At 37.7% G+C, this 19720-nt stretch overlaps 1 protein-coding gene across 1 annotated transcript; it reads left to right on the top strand.

Annotated features, from left to right (window-relative positions):
• Nucleotides 1-201: 201 nt before the first annotated feature.
• TMA16 (translation machinery associated 16 homolog) lies at nt 202-17027 on the top strand. The gene is given in 8 exon segments (XM_014945619.1): nt 202-334; nt 1383-1495; nt 9600-9637; nt 10398-10482; nt 11628-11776; nt 15178-15220; nt 16668-16799; nt 16801-17027. Coding segments are annotated over 8 exon segments (630 nt in total). The 5' UTR covers nt 202-331; the 3' UTR covers nt 16868-17027.
• Nucleotides 17028-19720: the final 2693 nt, after the last annotated feature.

Here is a 19720-nt window from a genome sequence, read left to right as displayed (position 1 = left end):
GCCGTGCCCGGAGCCGCGCGGCCCCAGCAGACCGTCCGCTGGACGCGGGTCCGGGTGGTGACTTCCCGCCGAAACCCTGCTCTGAGGCGGCCCCGCAGCAGCTCTGTGTGCTCCCCCGCGCCGGTGTGCTCTTGCTCCCATTGTTTTCGGAAAAAAACCCCCACAAAACAAACCAGCGCAGCCACGCTGACACCGAGGGAAGCTGCTGCAGCCGGGGAAGCTGGTAGGAACGACCCCGCCATCCCAGCGGAACGTCCGCCGCGTCGCCCTCCCCGCCCGCCCGGAGCCCTTTGGCCGGTGCACCGCGGTGGCGGAAGGAGCGTCGGCCGCCATGGTACGTGTGGCGGGACGGGCATGGGGGGTGAGGGAAGGGGTAGGGGGGTGCCTGCCGGCGCCTCCGCCTCAGGGGGCGGCGGGGGCTCCTCACCCTGTCCCCCCGGTGCCCCTGGAGAGGCCTCGGCCCTGCCCTGAAAGGCGGCAGGCGGCGGCGTGGACCGCCACTGGCGCTAAAGCGGCCTTGGGATGATGAGCTGCTCCCTCCCGTGGGGAGGGGAGGGTCCCGAGTGACCCCGCGTGGTCTCCTGTCCTCCCGGAGAGGCTTTTGGCCGCGTTTGGTCCTTGCCGGCAGGGGCTGGCGTCCTATGGCCGCTATGGAGCGCCTGGGGGCTGGCGGCGGGGAGGAGGAGCGGGGTCAGCCCGTGGGACAGGAGTAGGCCCGGTGCCTCTCGGGCCTTCTTCAGCCGGCCGGGATAAATTGGATTTATCTTGTCTTGTCTTTTTCCCGCAATCCTAAACACTGATGCTGGCACAGATAACGTGGTGTACTTCAGTCTCCGTTTATTGGTTGCATTTGCATGTGTAGCCTAAATATTTTTAACCGTGGGAGTAGCGTTCACGCGTTCAGTAGGAAAACCTCTGGCTGCGGCCTGGTGTGGGGCACTCTCAGGGGCTGCGGGGAGGGACAAGAGCATCCCTTTTGTTGATGGTGTACAAACAACATACAGCCTTCATCAGAAACCCAGATGCAACAGTTGGGTAGAAGCTTGAATGGGGACGCTAACTGCAAAGGTACAGAGAGGTAATTGTAGTTTCCTAGCTGCAGGGTTCTACAAAATAGGTATTTTGAAAGTAGTCTCTATGTTAGATTTATTACAGCCTTTTCTGTGTTCCAGTAGTTTTCTTACAGCATGTGCATGTTCAAGTAACTTTGTTTGTTACTAAGGAGGGTAAGATCTAGCTGGTGGAACTGGTAAATAAGCTGCTACAATAAGCTAAAGGCTTTCTGAGATGTTGATGCGTGACCTTTTTAGTTTTAACCATGGTGTGTGCTCCTGTCTTCCCTTTAATGTTTTGCTTAAATCTATTGGTGTATTTCTTTTCAGCCAAAGTTACGAAAAACCCAAGGAGGGAAGCAAGAGAAAAAAGTTATCCATCCCTACAGTAGAAAAGCTGCGCAGCTTGCAAGGGAAGCACACAAACAGGAAAAGAAAGAAAAGTAAGTTGACTGTGCAAAATCTGTGTACAGACCAAAGGATAGCATCACAGCAGATATTTTTTGGTTGAGGGGAGAAGGATGGTGGTGGAAGGGTACTGTTATGCTGATATAACCTTAAGGTAAAAGAAAAACCTGTATAACTTAATACTTCTGAGCCATGTGAACTGTCAGGTTTTCATTCATGAAATCAGCTTATGCAAAGTGTATAGTTCTGCTGCTTGATTTTTGGTATTGTCATTACAGGTTAGATTTCTTCTCATTACAGCATGTTGCTTTTATAATCTGAAAGGCAAGATGCTGGTGATTTCACATGAAGCTTTGTCATCTAGTTTGACTTTACTCCAAGATTTGATAAGAGTTCTGCTTAGGGTCTAGCTTTTTGTGTTGAAACGCTGAGTTCACTGAAAAGAAAACCCAGAAACCTTTCCAGAGGGACTTCTGAGTGAAACTGAATATTCCTCTCCTCTTTGGCGATTTCTTGCTGTTCCACTGCAAGTTTGTTTTTCTGGTTTTAGGTTTTACTTCCCTCCTCTACAGAGGGAAAAGATAGCTGGAGAAGACTGGCCTTTGGTTTCCATTCTGTCTTAGCTTGGAAACTGATACGCTATGACTGTTTGTTTAGGAAGTTACTAAAGAGAACTTAAAGCATTTTCTGTCAAAGTACACTGATAGCTGGAGGGACCATTTGAGCTGATCTCAAATATTCATATGTCTGAAGATGTTAAATTAGGACTTCCTGATGCGTTGAAATATTCCTCAGAGGCTGTGCAACTTTATGGTTGGGGATGGATGTACAACCTTATCCGTAAGAAATTTGTGAGACTGCTCTAACTAGAAAAGGGCCCTTTACGAGCATAGCTGTGTCATGTAGCCTCAAGCAGAGCTCCTGCAAGAGTTTAGAAGTCACGTGTCTTGGGGATTGGGCAGTTTCCTAATGTGCAAGAATTTTTTTCTGCTGCTTCATGTTTTGTCTCTGCTCTCTGACTACTGATTGTAAGTTTTTAGAGTAGATTATTTTCCTAGTGCTAAATTGACTACTTTGCCCCTTAACTCTCTCTTCTTACTTTGTAACTGTCACTCTGAGAGCTTAATCACAAAAGATATTTGATTCTTAGTGCTCGAATCTGTGACTGCCATAAAGAAAAACATGCACAAGGAAACTTACCGAGTGAAGGAGTGATGTACTGATTATTTATTACAACATGGCACACTCAATCAAATCTTTTAGTGATTGTCTCTGTGGGTAGAATTATACTGATACAGACACCTGTGCTGACATTTCTTGTTAGAGTGCTATTTTTGGTTCCTCTTGCAACAGCAAGAAGTTAAAGCAAAGAACTCCCACTGGAATAGTATTCTCCAGTTTAACTTGCTCTTTGATTACTTTTTTTCATGGAGAAGGTTTTAAGGTATATGTTAGATATTGCACAAGGAAATCTATTTCATTGCAGATAAGAGAGTACCAAATGCATCACTTGTTTCTCTGCTTAATGCATTAATATTGCAGTCATTAGGTCATCCTTTCCACAAGAAGGGATGAAAAGGTGCTGGTTTTGTACTGACTGGACCTCGTTACTGAGGCAGCTAGATTTGGCAAGTCATAGTACGCAAGTTGTGGTGTTGCTAATTCTAGCACAGGTGCTTTTTTTGCTGAACAGCTGAAAGGTTTACTGCTCTAAGGGTATTCAGAGCAGTGTCAGGGTATCTTGGACTACTGAGACCACATTTGCAGCAGCAGGCTCTTCGTCTGCTGCTAACATTGCCAAGTGAAGTCTGCAGGGCAAAATATGGAATTAAATTTGTTTTAAGAGCCAGAGGCCACTTAGTAGTTTTGAGCACCCAGCATTCAGTGTGCTGGAGATATGACTGACATTCTAAATGATTTTCTAGGCTTCTTTCTTGTAGTGAACAATTGTATCACACCATATCCTTTCTAGGATGATCTTAACCCTTTAGCTTAGTTTAGACAAAAAATGAAATTTTTTCAGTTTTTGGAAGTTTCTTTTCTTTCAGCAGTTGTCGCCAAATTCAATTCTAGGGCCAGCTCTGTTCAGTGTTTTTATCAACAATCTGGATGCAGATGTTTAGTTTGGACATTAGGAAGCATTTCTTTTCTGAGAGTGTGGTCAGACTCTGGAAGAGGTTTCCTAGAGAAGTGGTTGGTCTTCCAAGCCTGTCAGTGTTTAAGAAGCATTTGGACAGTGCCCTTAACAATGTGCTTTAGCTTTTGGCCATCCTTGAATTGGTCAGGCAGTTGGACTAGATGATCATTGTAGGTCCCTTCCAACCGACATACTGTATTCTAAATGTATTAATTTCAAAACTTGCACATCTGAGAGTTGGTTCTACTGCCAAGTCTTTACTATGTAGGTTTCTGTCTGTACTTCCCAGAGTAGATTATGACTCACAGTCCAGCATATGACAATACCAGTCTATTATCTGCATTAGCCCCTAAAGGAATTTTTAAAAGGAACTTATTTAAAAAATGAATTTTCTACCTGTTTAAGAGACAGTGGTCTTTATAGCAGTATAATTAGGCTCCCTGTTCGTTTCCTCTGAAATGTAGCAAAAGGAGCTATTCATGGCAGCAGAATCCTTCTAAGTGAAACAAGATGACTGCCATTTGGTACATGTCATGGGTCACCTGAGGAAAAAAAAGCACTGTCTTATGAAAAAACATTAAATATTGGCACCCAAGCAAAGTAATAAATGGTGAGCTTCAAACAACCCAATGAAAGAGCAGATGGTTTATCCTCAACTCTTGTGGGGATCAGTGAAGCCTAATGCCTTCACAGAGCAGAAGTGCTTAATAGAGAGAAACCCAATTTAAGATTAGAGGATGTAGATAACTGTCCTTTCCTTTCGGCTCTGTTTCTTGATTTCTGCATTTTCTTTTTCAGGGTGTCTTGCTATTTTAGGTGCAAGGCCTCTAGGCTGATAGTAAAAGACGTAACCCTTTATTTTGCATAGGGAAGCTGTTCCACCAAAAAATGTGACAGGCTGGACCATACAAAGCGTTTTGTGATAGCAAAATGGTCTATCTGTAAATCAGATCTCTACATCACACAGTTCTAGGTCCTAAACATTTCACTAGCATGGTTCACAGATCTGCCCTTTTCAGATCTGTTTTGTTATGATGTTCTAAAAGTAATTTATGTTAGAATATAGACAATTGAAAGATTTATTTGCTGTACTGTCTTGTCTTGAAGATCAGTTTAGCTCAAAAGACATGAATAATGTTGATTTCTTTCTTTCTCTATTGTCTTTAAAAGTCTTGTTAAGGGTTTCAGTTTATCTTGATAATCAGGAAAGATGAGGAGGGACTGTGTAGTTTTGGGACAAGGGGTGAAGGTTTTAAACTGAAAGAAGGGAGATTTAGATTAGATACTAGGAAGAAATTCTTTACTATGAGGGTGGTGAGGCACTGGAACAGGTTGTCCAAAGAAGTTGTGGGTGCCCCATCCCTGGAAGTGTTCAAGGCCAGGCTGGGTGGGACTTTGAGCAACCTGGCCCATGGTAGGGGGGTTGGAACTTGACGATCTTTAAGGTCCCTTCCAACATAAACCATTCTTTGAGTCTGTGTCGCCTTAAAGTGCTCGAAGTGGGAGGCATTATTCTCAGTATAATCTCACCAGCCCTAAGCAAAGAGGAAAATTTCTCTGTACAGGCTAATATACTTTTGCAACATCGAAAAGCTGATTCTTTGGTCTTCCTTCAAAAATAAGGGTCAGAGACAGTCAATGATTCAACAAAGTTCATATGGTTAATCTGTGTTACTTTAATTCAACTGTGTATTTACTTGCCAGATGGTGCTTTAATTGTGGTTGGCTAAATTTGTGCAATGATACTTTTTGAACAGGTGTACATTCTATCTGTTGATTATTATTCAATAAAGGTATTACTTTGGGTGTAGAAAGCCCTTGAGTGGCATGTTTTACCTCAGACCAGGACATACGGAAAGGTGAGAATGTCTTGCATAGAATTATCAGTAAATGTTTGCCTTGGTTTTGGGTGTGGGTTTGTTTTGGTTTGTTGTTTTTTTTCCTTTGATACTTGGCTGGAGACAGGATTCAGGACTAAAGACAGTTTAGTCTTCTGTTGACTTTTTCAATTTTCTATATGATGGAGGAAGAAAAATACCTGCTGTGAACATTCCTGTTTATGTTAAACAGGAAAGGAAATTGCATTCAGGTATGAAATGCATATTTGAGTATCTTTTGTACAAACAAGATAGATAAAAAAGGGAAGACATTACCCACAAGGAATTTTAGTATGCAATGCAGCACTGGGAAGAAGGAAGCAGAAATTCTACTCTAAGTTGCAGAACTGTTTTACAGGCTTCATTGTCCAGGTACTCTTCAATGCAAACATTCTCAATGTGATATGACAGTAATAATAAGCTTATTGTCCAGATGCTGCCTGCACTAGAAAAGACCAATCTTGACCATAATAAGAGGAGGCAGACCAGTTGGTTTTAGAAAATTGACTACAATTGTAACTTGTCTTGTTCACTTGAATTGCACCTTTTTCTTGCCTGCATCCCTTTTCTCAGTTCTCTTCAAGGTCTACTGAGCAGCAACGAGTTCCAGTATATTACTACCAGTTTATTCTCTCTTAATCTACATGTGAATTCTTATTCCTGTAGGCACCTTGTTTGCTCTGTTGAATAATTACAAAGATGTTTTTATAAGACAACAATAGCTGGTTCACTGGCGCCAGTAGAACACTGCTTTTTCTATACTTTAGGAAACCAGACCATAATGGGATATTTCTGGAACTTCTCCTAGTAGTGGTCTATCAACAGCAATGATGGCTTGTTTGCAAGTGCTGAAATCTTTCTCTGGTTTTGTTAGCTAAAGATGATGTAGCACTGTCTTCACCCCCTGAGTATACCTTTCCATTATTATTATTACCCTTCTATGATTATTAATATACCCTTTCTATTGTGCATATACTGTAGATGTTTTAGGAGTCTATGCTTTTTCATTACAACTATACTAGTCCAGTACTGTCACGCTCTGAGATATGAGAGCTGAGTTTTTACAGTGTTTCTTGATCCAGCATGAAGTGACCCCTTAGGAGTAAGCAGTAGGTTTAAAATATCTCCTTGTGGAGCTCTTTGTTTGTTTGTTTGTTTTTCCTTAGCTTTTCTGTTATCTAACCTCTTAATCTCCCTTGAGCCACCATGCTTCTACTTGTGCTGTTTGCAGCAGTGTTGTGTTGAGATGTACTCTTGCAGGTTCTTTATGTGAAACTGAAAAAATGTTAGCTCTTAAAATTACTTTGTTTGCTTACAGAAATAAAAAAAATGAACTGCAAAAAAATCAGAATTTTTAATTCTTATAGAAGGATTTTCATATGGAAGTATCCTAAAATGCTTAACCAAACCATTGATTGTTGTGCAAGCTAACAAAACCAGAAATATGTAGGGAGAAATATGGAAGGTATTTAGCAACCTGAGACAAAAAACAAGGAAATATGTCCTGTCAACCATGAATTATTTTTTTAATGAAAGGGTCTATCTTAGTTCTCAGAGCCATAGATAGCATTTGTACATGTGGATATTATGGGGGAAAATACTGAATTGGTAAACTGACTCGCCAAATAATTATTCATTGTTAGTATTTAGAGTAGAACAGTCAAATATAATATCTGAGATAAAAAGGTGCTGATGGAGCATTTTAACCTTTTAAGTATCTAGTAAACATCAGGAAAACCACTATTCATCTGTGTCAATAATCACTGTGTCAGCAGAGGATTTTTGGGAGGCAGGTAGAGGAGAAAATCATTAAGAAGCAACAGACTGCCAGGAGACTGTATCCCTGTCCTCACCCTTTCTTTCCCTTGAGCAAAAGATGTTACTCATTGTGTGGAAGAAGATAAGAGGAACTTTCTTTGACTTACCTTATTTCATTATTCTGTCTGCTAATAGCATTATCTTCTAACAGTCACTGAGGTGAGGCGTTTATGAAAAGTACAGTAAGGCAACATCTGATCCTGTCATTCAGTATTTCTCTTACTGAAAGAAGCTGTGTACACCTAGAGACTGAAGGTTCTTTTTCCAGAAAATAAATCCTGGTTATATACTTCATTGCCTTGCTAAATAAACAGGGATCATTAAGAAGCAACAGACTGCCAGGAGACTGTATCCCTGTCCTCACCCTTTCTTTCCCTTGAGCAAAAGATGTTACTCATTGTGTGGAAGAAGATAAGAGGAACTTTCTTTGACTTACCTTATTTCATTATTCTGTCTGCTAATAGCATTATCTTCTAACAGTCACTGAGGTGAGGCGTTTATGAAAAGTACAGTAAGGCAACATCTGATCCTGTCATTCAGTATTTCTCTTACTGAAAGAAGCTGTGTACACCTAGAGACTGAAGGTTCTTTTTCCAGAAAATAAATCCTGGTTATATACTTCATTGCCTTGCTAAATAAACAGTCTTGTGACCCTTGCAGGGGCAAATAGTAATTTGTAGTGTTTTAAAGCATATGTAGAGGACATAATTTATGATTCTAATCAGGCAGCATTTCTAGGTGGCATCGTAGTTTTCTCCATGGCAACGCTTTGCAGATGTGCTGGGCTGGCTGTGTTGCTGTGCAGGGTTTACAGCAGGGACTGCTGCTGTTGTGGAGTTCCAGTGCATGGAGTGTGTCCTTTTCTTGGCCCTGTTACTGTTCAGAACTTCCTGATGGAAGCTCTCTGTAGGCTACCTACCATAATTTTTTCCTCAGAACTCTAACCCCACACCTGACCTCTATAGACTATTGTATGAAAAATACTTATACTGCATGCTGGGATATCTATAGAAGTAAAAAAGCTTTTTGAATGCATTAGTGGAATTCTTAGCAGCTCACACATGCTGTGCATTTATTCTTATGTATCTTTTAGATGGTCTTCAGAGGATGAAATACTTCTTGAAAAAGCTTATCTTTATTTTAATAATGTAGGTTTGTTGCCAAGTGGCACAAATGTGTTTGCCTCTGAAAAGTAGGGCTTTCTCTTTTGATCCTAATTTTTGTGACAGGTGAGAGACTTCTGTGCTCTGAGTTACCTCAGTTAACTCTAAAATGCTCCTTAAATTCTGTAGAGTACAATGAATTTAATGAAGGAGCACATTAGCTTTGAACTGTATTGAATTTTGGCTTTATTTGTTCTTTGTCAATTCTTTCCTTTATGATTTCCTTTATCCTTTGTCAAATTTCTTATTAAATAATAAAAAAAGCCAACAGTTTTATTAGAGGTCCTTGTGTACATACACTGAACACGCATAGCAAAGGTATTTTTTCCAGTGACGAATTTCATACTTATCCCAACAATGTGCTATTTTCCTTTCTGGAAATAAAGCGACATTCAGTTAGATTCGTTGATGTAGACTGAATCTGAGGACAAAAACGCACGAGGCACTGTATTACCTGTTAGAAAACTCATGTTCTCTGAGAACTGCTCAATAGGATGGGATTTAATCCTAAACTGAATTGAATACACACATCCCATAGACTACAGAAGACTTCAGGTATCCCACCAGAGATTGAAGTGGATTTAAAAACACTTTGAGATGGATTTTTTTCATCTTTTTTTATGGAGTTGTTAATTCTGGTTTCTCAGCACATTAACTTTTACTGGTCACTAAGCACAACCTTTTATTATTAGAAGTTTATTAGATACCAGAATGGTACTTTTCACGTTGTATGCTTGATTTGCAAGGATGCAGTGCATTGAAAACATTTTGTTCTTGAACTCCAAACTCATTAGACATACCAGCAGAATATTAGAAATACTTAATGAAATTATTACAGTGCAGGTCTTCCGTGAAATTCCTTTTGCTGTGCTCTAAGAAAAGTGCTGTGTCCTAATTTCTCCCAAGAAACTGTTTGACTTAATAGGTAAACTGGACAAATGTAGTTTTACCAAAAAGTAGAATTTTTAGGTGAAGCAGAGTAAGTTTTACATTGTCCTGAATTTGGCCAGTATTTCTATTTGAAATTTGACCTTGACTTGCATTGTGACTCCAAAAAAACTATTTTTGGAGAAACCATGACTTAATTATTTGTATTGTACTCATATATATATCTTGGCTAACGTATCTGTTTTTTCTCTGCTAGGTTGAAGACTGACAAAGCTTTGCGTTTGAGTATCATTGGTGAGCAGAAACTTCTGTTACTGAATACAGTATTCAACTTTGTATAGACGTTTTACCAACTTTATAGATACTCCAATTAGAGTTTCTTCCTCTATAATCTGACTCTGTAATCTTAAAATGGATTTTGAAATGCCAAAATGCCTGGCCTGTTCACTCAATAATGTATACAGGATTTAAGTTGGGGCTGAGTATAGCCTAATCTTTAGTCAGTATACATGACAACAGGGCAATATAGACCAAACATCTGTTTTGTACATCTGTACATGTATTTATTGTACTTGTCTCCATGCTTTCTTTAATTGCTTGTAGAAAAGGATGATATATGTGGGTTAACAGACGCATTCTGCTAGCAAGTAAATTCGAAACTTTGAGACACAACCTGGAATATTTTTCTCTTTCTTATGATTGACACTGCACCTTTTCAGTTTAATCTGTTTAAAAATTGTGATGATCAGAACTCTTGGTCAGTCATTTTGTTAGTTTTTTCCCCTTGGGGCCTTCCTAAGTTTTCATTTTAAACACTGATTTCTAGTAAAGCAAAGTGTAATGTCTTTTTTCCATAAGGAAGCTGTAAAATTCACCTGAAAGGATGTTTACATTACAGCTACTTTCATACCTTGTACACACAATGTCAATAAGTCTATGGTGCCATTCAAAATCTTGAAAAATGGGAGGGTTATTTCAAAAACTCTGAAAAACTTTAATCTGTGTTGGTGCTACAGTAATGATGTAATCATTAATTTAAAGTTTATTCTTACAGGAGAAAAATTGCAATGGTTTCAAAGTCACCTTGACCCGGATAAAATTGAGTACACAAAGAAGGAAGCTGGCGAACTAATTGAAAAGTAAGACTGGTGCTAAAAACAGGATGAAAAAGCTCGATTTGTCTTTTAAAATAATGTTCATAAATAAGATCTGTAAAGTGGTGATGACTCAGAGGAGGACGTTTTATGTATTACTATTAATAATATCAAGTAGTTGATTTTGTTGCAACTGAGGTTAATTATATATTGAAAGATATATATATTCACACTAGAATAACTGCAGGAAGTCGTGGTGTGGTTTGTTCTTTTATTATATAAGTATATTCTGCTTTCGTGTTGTGTGGAGGACTGTAAATGATTTGGATAGCAGTAATTGCATGAATTTGCTAGTTGGGTTATTTAGCAACACTTAAATGCACAGATTTCATCTACTTACTCCTTTAATTTTTTTTGCTGAGAAGATTAAACAGTATTCAGGTGCATTAGTTTTTAGAAAACTGTTTTAGAAAACATCAAAATTGAATCTGCTAAGAAGAAACTCAGTTGTTTCTGTGCTGCTGGATGTATGTACCTGTGGCTTGTTACCATTTTTCACCTGCTAGCTACAAAACATAATACATATGTATTCTTATACAGATGTACTACATCAGTTTTCTGTCAGAAGCTCTGACATATTTCTCAGGCTGTTCATGAAACCTGTGAGCTGCTGATCAACACTAGCGATACTGCAAAGGGAATAAAAGCTTACTTTTTGGATTTGGGTTGGATGTTTGTGAGATGGTGTAGAACACATGCCAAAGAAGAACTTTATGTTAGTTATTTATTAAATAATTATCGAGGTGGTGCAATTCATCAATTCAAAGTTGGGAATACTTAGATTTAACACAGGTCTTCCAGAGCAGGTGAATTATAATAATGGGGGTGTTTTGTTTTATGCATATGTTTAAAAAGCAGAGTTTATGTTTAAAGCATGATGTTTAAAAAACATAGTTTAAAAGCAAATAAAAACCGTAATCCTTCTGGAAGCCTCAGATGATTCAAATGAAGTTCTAAATGGAGCTTCTACTTTGAAGATTAAAGTAATAGCTTAAATCTAAGAAACATTTCTGAATAATTTAGAAAATAAATGCAATTAATAAAATAGCTTCTTAGATTATCAAAGTAATTCTGTTTTGCAGAAGTTTTGCTTGACTGCATCTAGCATAAATGCATTTTCTTTCTTTCAGTTATATGTGTCGATTCAATGCTGAATTGGAGCAGATTGAATTACAAAACAGTATTAAAGGTAGACAAGGAAGACAGCACGGTTCACGGGAAACTGTCATCAAGCAGACCATAGAACGTGAAAGGCAGCTCTATGAAGGCTATGGAATGGGTATGTAAAAGCATTAGAAACAACCCCGTGGTCACACCTCCTCCTCCTGCTCACAAGGCTGGAATCTAAATGAGATTTCTAGGCATTATTTTTATTTTTCTCTTTAAAGGATTTAACTAAGTGCTAGGTATTCATGACTTGCAGAGGAGTTTGGGAGGAGGGGCAGGGTGAAGAAAAGGAGAAAAAAGATGGAGATCTGAATCATATTTCTGCTTTATTACTTTGCATTTGTGCATCTTTGCTTTTATTGTCTCTTTAGTGCAGGCGTATATAACATTTTTGAAACTAAAGTGAGATTTAATGCATCTGTCTCAAATACAAGTTCTGTTCAGCAGCTTGCTTGGACCTTCATTATATACAAAGTATTTTTTACCTTAAAAGGCCATTTCAGTGGGTGTGCATGTTTTGACATGCATTAGAATGAAGACATTATTTGCTCCTTTGGGGAATAACCAGCATCACTTTCTCTACAAATTAATTGCTTTTTTTAGGTGGGCTTTGTTTTCTGGACTTATGCCAATGAAATCTTTATACACAGCTTTCTCTAATATTCTTTTGATAATACACAAACTTCCTGTTAGTGATAAACCCCTGGCCTGGCTTGCCCCTTTCCGCTGAGGTGGATCAGTGTCATGAGGAACTTCAGCAAGTTTCGTATCATGCGAGAGTGGGCTTTAGGGTTCATGAACTTGAAGAGAACCAAAGCCTCTGAACTTGTGGGGCTAAAACATCTTCAGAAAGAGACCTTTCATTCCACAAAGGTTGAGATGTATTTCATGTAGGAGAATGATTGCAGCAGAAGTTGTAGTACTGATGTATTTCCAAAATTTGGATATTTCTGGAGTCTTCCTATTAAAATTAGGTATTCCAAGAAGAAATTGGGAGCTATTGTCACACATCTACCCTACAGACTCTATTCTACACACATAAATGGTAATCCACAAGTAGAAAACCACATTTTTTCCCCTTGTTCTTCTGGAACAGAGGAGTTATACTCCTTTCTTCGACTTACTGGAGAATGGTGGTGGAGGCAGTGTAAATGGTCTGTGTGTGTGAAGACCCTAACACTTAAACTCTTAATAATCAAAAATTCCCAAAAACGCTGAAGATTTAAAATTTAAAATCTTGTAGATAAGATCCTAGTTGAAAATACTTGTGAGTTTTTAAACATTTACCTTGGTCATTATCACAAGTTTGTGTAAAATCATAATCTCAGATATTGTTGTTGAATTTTTTTATTACTATTCATCTTCCTTTGTGGTAGCCATCTGTGCCAGCAAATTAGGTAATAAATCCTCTGAGGTGCACTCGTGTGAAAACCACAGCATAAGCTTTTGAGCTGAAAATTTCTTCTTAAGGTGCATAGTATTCTTTAAGGAAATACCTAAACTCTTTTTGAAAGTATTTTCTGGAGGCAGTACACAGATACAAGCTACATGTGAGAAAGAGAAATAAAAGACTGAAAGTTTGATAGCTGGATCTAGGCTGAAGGGAAGCAGCAATAATCTGGTTGTGTACCATGTTCCCCTTTTTCCCAATTTATATTGTACCAATAAGAAAAGTGAATGGCTTTAAAATTTTGCCAGTGCTAGTACTTTCACAGGCTGCAGTGGCAGAGGAGTTAATCTGTATGACTTTGTGCATAATCTTTGGTTTCTTAGAAGGGGAGAAAAAAAAAGTCATGGAAGAATAGATACTATGAATGTCATCAAATAGCTCAGTTGTATAAAATCTCCTTTTTGGTTTTGCTTTTAAATTTTAGTTCTTCCTTTTTTCCTTACTGCTTTGTGGAAAGCTATCAGAAAAAAAGCAGTAGGACTAGATAGAAAGATGTCAAATGCACAAGCACAACATAAAAATAAAGAAGAATCCAGAAATATTGTAAGCAAAATTTGAGGTTATTATAGTATTAGTAAGTAAAGTATTCAGAGAGCATGGTGCAACTTCACATATTAAATACACTCTCAAATCATTCATTATTTGTTATCACAGCTGCTGCAGGTTTTGCTCTCTGTCTAGGACAGTATTCATTCAGAGAAAATAGTTGCTACTAAATACTGTAATTAGAGATTGGGGATAAATGGAAATCAGCTGGAAACTGTGCTTTTATGCTCTAGCTCATTATTATCCCTGGAAACTGTAGTGAGTGGAGCTTTTATAACTGACTTAGTATTTGTTGGGTTTTTTCTTCCTATTCTTGAACTCAGTTATTTCTTGTATGCGTGTGCATTTGCTATGAAGAGACTACATGATATGAACTGTTCACATTTAGGAAGGTCTCCTAAAATTTCATGCTTTATGTGTGTGTATATATATATGAAATATATGTAAATGAAAAAGTAATTCTTTACTGGCTGTTTACAAAAGCAGTAGATATACAAAAGTATAATAATTTTTAGTCTTTTTTTTTAAAAAAAAACAGTAACTATACAGAGAAAATTCTGTCTATCTGTGAGGTTGTTGAGTTTTGTTAGCAGCAGCTTGTCACTTCCTTGCTCCCTCAATATATCTACATTAGGTCTCTGTACAAGATGTTTGCCTTCTTTTTCACTACCAAAGATAATAAAGATTGTTATGAGTATGTGTCACTTATTTCTGTTAGTGTGGAAGACTGAAAACTTTCAGTCATCAAAACTATTGATGTTTGTTCCTGTTCAACCCAGAGGAACATCACCTCATGAGAGGAGACATGTGCCAACAGTCCATGTAAATATCATGTTGCATTTACTGCAGTATTTAACAGGCATTCAGCAACCACAGAATTCTAATTTCCCAGTATTGGGTGGTTTATAGAAGAGGTATGTAACAGTGGAAACTTTGGTTTCCATTAAAGGTCAGCTTTGAAAGTAAGCATTCTTATTTTAACTTCTATCTGTTGTGCCTATTTATAGTAAGTTCTGCAGAACAGAATTGTCTTTGTTCTGGGTGAGTGAATGTCTGTTAAAAAACTAGTATAACCAGACCTTGATTGTGGTTGAGGATCTCAGTTACGCTTTTGAAACAAATAATAAATTAATTATTTTCCTAGTTTCTTCACTGGACTTTATTTAAAGGGAAACTTTAAGTGCTTAAAATTTTGCTATTTCTCGGCTGTTTCAGTTAAGATAAAATGAAACACCCTCTTTTTATGATTTGTCAGGATTGGCTTGTCAGTAGCTGGTACTTTTGAGTTCTGGAACAGTTCATGTGTGTAAGTTCGCTTTGTTTTATTCAGCAGTGAGAGGTCTTCCTGTTTATACATTTCTCTATAAACTTTCTAATATGAATCCTCATTCTCATTTTTTTGCTTTTTAATCTCTGAAATAGTATGTTCAGCTCTGTAGCTCACATTTCTTTCTTTGAAATGAGACTCGCTTGCATAATGTAACACATCTAATAGAATTTAATTTCATTCCCATTAGAGATCCCAGACATTATGAACAGAAAGCATCTTAAATTTTTCAGGTAAGTTCTTTTTATTATTACTGCTAATCTGTTTATGCAAAGCAGCGTTTCTGAATTTGACATGTTGTATGCCTTTTTTTAAAAAAAAATTATGTAAAACTGTCAAAGAATTTCTCATTTGAAAAAGCAGACTAGGTATGGTGCTGCTTTGGCATTTCTTAGCTCTTAAAAGCTAAACACTGGTGACAGTTGATTGTTAAAACACTGGAAGGGTTAGAAAGCTTCAACAGTTAGAATTCTATTTCTGTAACTTAAGTATCTTTTTCTCAATATTCTTAGAGAATATTTTTTCTTTAACTAAAATCCTCACCTCACCTTTTCACTGATTTACACAAAAAGGATTAGTATTTACTATTAGTGTTTAAGGATGAAGACGTAGACTTGTTGATAAATGGAATTACACCATTTTCTTACCTGAAATGAGATTTCAGATGGTAATTGTAGTCATATAACATAGTGACCTAAGTTATTTATAGTCAGAATTTACCATTAAGTAACTAAAGCAGCGCTAAGTTCTTAGTCATGTTTTCTAGGATCCAAGTGTGGGTGTAGTACAGTAGTGTTTGTGTGTGTATACTAACTGAAAATCTGAAGCGAATTGACAACTTACATCTAGTTAAAAGATTTGGGAGCTGTAAAACTTGGTTTTGCAGCTGGCTTATCTGGGCCACAAGCCAGTGTGCCCGGATAATGGACTGAATGAACCTTCTTGCTGACAGCTCTATCAAATGAGATACTTTAACGGAGAGAAAAAAAAAAAAAGACGACAAAAATGCTTATTTTGCAAGGAATGCTATACCACTAACTCCTAGGGGTGGTATGTAGCCAGAAGTCATAGTTATAGGTGCATTTACTATAATCAAGAAAGTGTTCTATTAATTGACTACTGGAATTTATTTGTGATGTGTAAATGAAACTTCCTTCTTCATGCAGCCTTTTGAAATAATATACTTACTATGTGAATTAATGTTTGTAACATTTTGTGTCCCCTTGAAGTCAGTCATAGAAGATGTTAACAGTTACCATAAATCATAATGTACATGTGATATTAGCTCTGCAAATGGAGCATCCAGATGAAGAAGCTCTTCCAAACTGCTTTTCGGTTGCTTACAAGACTGGGAGTTTGGTGTCAAACCTAAAAGCAGGTGGCCTAAAGTAACTGAGGATACAAATAATCTGTGGGAATAAGGTGAATCGTACATTTTTTGTTCAGAATGTCAAATCTGAAAGTACTCAATTCTTAACAGAGAAATTAGAGCTCCTGTAGTGTACAAGATAGGTGAAAATGTTGGTGCTTATTCGTGCTGCAGTAGGGCTGAGTAATTGAGAAAAGTGGCCTCACTTGAGTTAGCATCTTCTGAGAAAAGGTGAATTAACTTTGCCATTCCTCCATTCCTTCTATTTCTCTTCATAATTGTTTTTCAATTCTTCTGTTTTTTTCTTTAAGAGAATGGGATGGTGATCTGAGGAAACTGCCAAACATCAAAATGAAAAAGCTCTCAGCTAAGGATGCTGCTTCTAGTAACCCTGAAGTGGCAGATGTGGAAGCTAAAGAAGAATTGAATAAAGAAGAAGAGGTGGTCTAATGAGAACAACATGATTCAACAGCTGAAACAGCTGAATGGAATTGTAGGAAACCTATTTTAATTATTACGGAAAGAAGAACAAATACTAACTATATTTGCAAAGGCATTTTTTATGAGCTCACTGTGTACCTATGGTGAAGAGTAAACAGTATATTACTGGGTAAAGCTGTAAACTATTAGATTAAAAAAAATTGAATATAAATAAATACTTTAAACCTTAATTGTGTCCGTCTTTTTCATACTCTACCGTCTTTTTAGGATGCAGCCTCCTGAGTTGACAAAGCAATTGTAGTTTATATCTTGAAATCTTGACTAGTTGAGCACCTCTTCCCTGGTCATAGAGAAGTTAGGACTCAGACACCTGTGGTGGGAAATTGTTAGCTTTTTCTGGTAAGGGCAAGAATGTATATCATTTAGTATATAAATAGCAGGTACCCTGATAAATGGTGGGGGCAGCTAGTGGCAATTTTTATCCTTCTCTTGGTGGTGGTGGCTGAGATGTCTCTAGGTGTACACAGTTCTGTGGAGAGCAGTGATAGACTGTCTTACAAAATTCTGTGCTGCATGGCACAGAACACTCACCTTGGGTGTAAGAAATGCTCTCCCATTTGGTGGAAATGTATATGCAGAAGTTGGGATACATGAGCAGCAGTTCATCATAAAGTACTCTTCTGTTGTACCTTCTCTTGTGTGTGAATCTGTGTCAGGAACATAGACAGCTGGGAAGACTTAAATAAAATATTGAGTATTTTATGTTTTGTCAAGAGAAATACACTGTCCTCAGCACTCTGTGTTGAGGAATTCAACTCAGAAGCCAATTAGAGTCCCTACAGTCTGTTTTTAAATATATCTTTTCTCCATTGTTTGTTTTTGGTTGGTTTTTTTTTGCTGACCCCTCTGTTGAGAAAGCTGGTCGTTTAAAAATTAAGTTGCTTAGGAGTTTTAAGTAGCAGGCTTGCTTTATGAAGCAACTCTAGATGCCTTTAAATGTGTCTTCAGGAAGGTTTTTAGCAGATTCTCACTTTTAGTACAGTAAAATAAAATTTAAAAAAAAAAGAGGGGGAAAAAGGGCAAGGACAAAGCCAGGGATAATTTCAGAGCAGGCATTAAGTAGGACATTTCTGCTAGTGTGGATTAGATTGTCTGGGCACAGAAGTCACAGGTGCACTGTCTGTACATGTTGTAGGAGACACCATTTGGATGCCTTTTAATTATGTGGAAATAGTTATTCCTGGTGGATGATCTTTCTAGTATTTGATCCCCAATACAGTTCTCTGCGTTAAACAACCAGGTTTTGTCATGGTAAGTAGTTCTGTGGGTTTCACAGATTTCTCTTACAGATACATAGATGTGTGTTCTCTTAGCTGTGCAGTATGTGTTTCTGATGAATGTTATTCTGTTAACATCTACATTAAGTTTTTCCCTCTTTACAAAATATCCTTGTGCTGTCCTTCCATGTTTTAGGAAACCAATCTATTTAAGTAATACAGAATTAACCATTGTCCTCCTTGAATTGATCTGAAGAAGAATCCTGATTAAATTTAGCAGACCTGAAGCATGTGTGTGTAATCTAATGTATCTTCAGATGGACTGCAAGTCTTAAACCTGGCTAGCAGTGTTATCCTCTGACACCAGCCATATCTCTAGGCCATCAAACCACTGCTGTGTGTTTTAGAAATGAGTGTGGTGAAGTTCAGGGCAGGCCTTTGGTATTTTTTTATATTAAAAAAATGTGTTGTGGAATTCAGCTTGTATTGATTTATAAAACTTGAGGTGCTAAACTCTGATGGAAGCTGAGACAGAGTAATTGGTCTGAACTAAAGCTGTGCATGTGTTTGTTCAGTGCTTTGACAGATTCTGCTTTTCAGAAGATTCATCTTAAATTTTTGCTTGTATAGAACGTCTGATGTGCTTTGAAACTGTAAGTAGAAGCATTGCAGAAAAAGTCACTTTCTCATCATATTCAGTAAAATACAGAAGGAAAATGAGCAGTAAGGTAACTAGAAGGTGTCACGGTAATGACAGTATGTTAGGCTGACATCCTGGTGAATGGTTTAAAAAAGATTGTCACGCAACATTATGAAGAATGAGATGTTCAATATTCCTTGAAACAATTCAGCAATAAGACATTAGGAAAAAGTAATTATTACTTGTGTGGTTGATGTGATAATCAAATATTTGAAGTGATTTCTTTTTTAACATTTCTTATTCACACTGCAAGAACACGTTTAAAGTTTGGACTTTATTGAGTTTGTGGATTTTCTCCCTTGAAGTCCATGCATTCACTGCTTGCTTAGCTGGGTTTTAAAATGTCTTGTTAACCTACTGCGTACGTAATGAGAAAAGAACAGTTTCTCTGTGTGAACTTTTTACATTGAATTATTAGAAAAAATCATCTGTAGCCATCAAGTACTCATATTTGAATTGAATCTAAGCTTAAGATGGTGATGTGAAAGACCAATTTACCAGATGAGTTTTGTTGCAGAATACTAATGGGGCAAGAGGAGAGAACAAAAAAAAAAACCAACAACAACAAAAGAAAAGCAAAGCAAGCTATGTATTTATCTATTTATTTTTAATTTCCGTACTCAGAGTTTTGTGCTGTGAGGGGGTGTGTGCACAGGAAGTCTTTTGCCTCACGTGTTACTGAGTCAGGATAGTGGTATCTCTTCTATCCATTTCATAATCCAATCATGCCTGTGCTTTGAAGCCAGCAATTAGGGTATTGTATGTTGATGAGTTTCTTCCTTATGGTGAAAAAAAAAGGATGAATGCTCTTAGGAGTTCCAAATGGTTATTTTGTTTCTTTAAAATTAAAATCTAGAAACCAGCTGCTGTTAATAGTGGGAATGGGAAATACTTATGCGATGTTCTCTGTTCTTACAAACTTGCTGTAGGGAATACCATGAAATTC

The sequence above is a fragment of the Calidris pugnax genome, unplaced genomic scaffold, assembly GCF_001431845.1.
Source record: "Calidris pugnax isolate Ruff unplaced genomic scaffold, ASM143184v1 scaffold15, whole genome shotgun sequence".
Taxonomy (NCBI): domain Eukaryota; kingdom Metazoa; phylum Chordata; class Aves; order Charadriiformes; family Scolopacidae; genus Calidris; species Calidris pugnax.
Note: the sequence above shows the minus strand (reverse complement) of the source record. Positions and strands in the feature narration are given on the sequence as shown.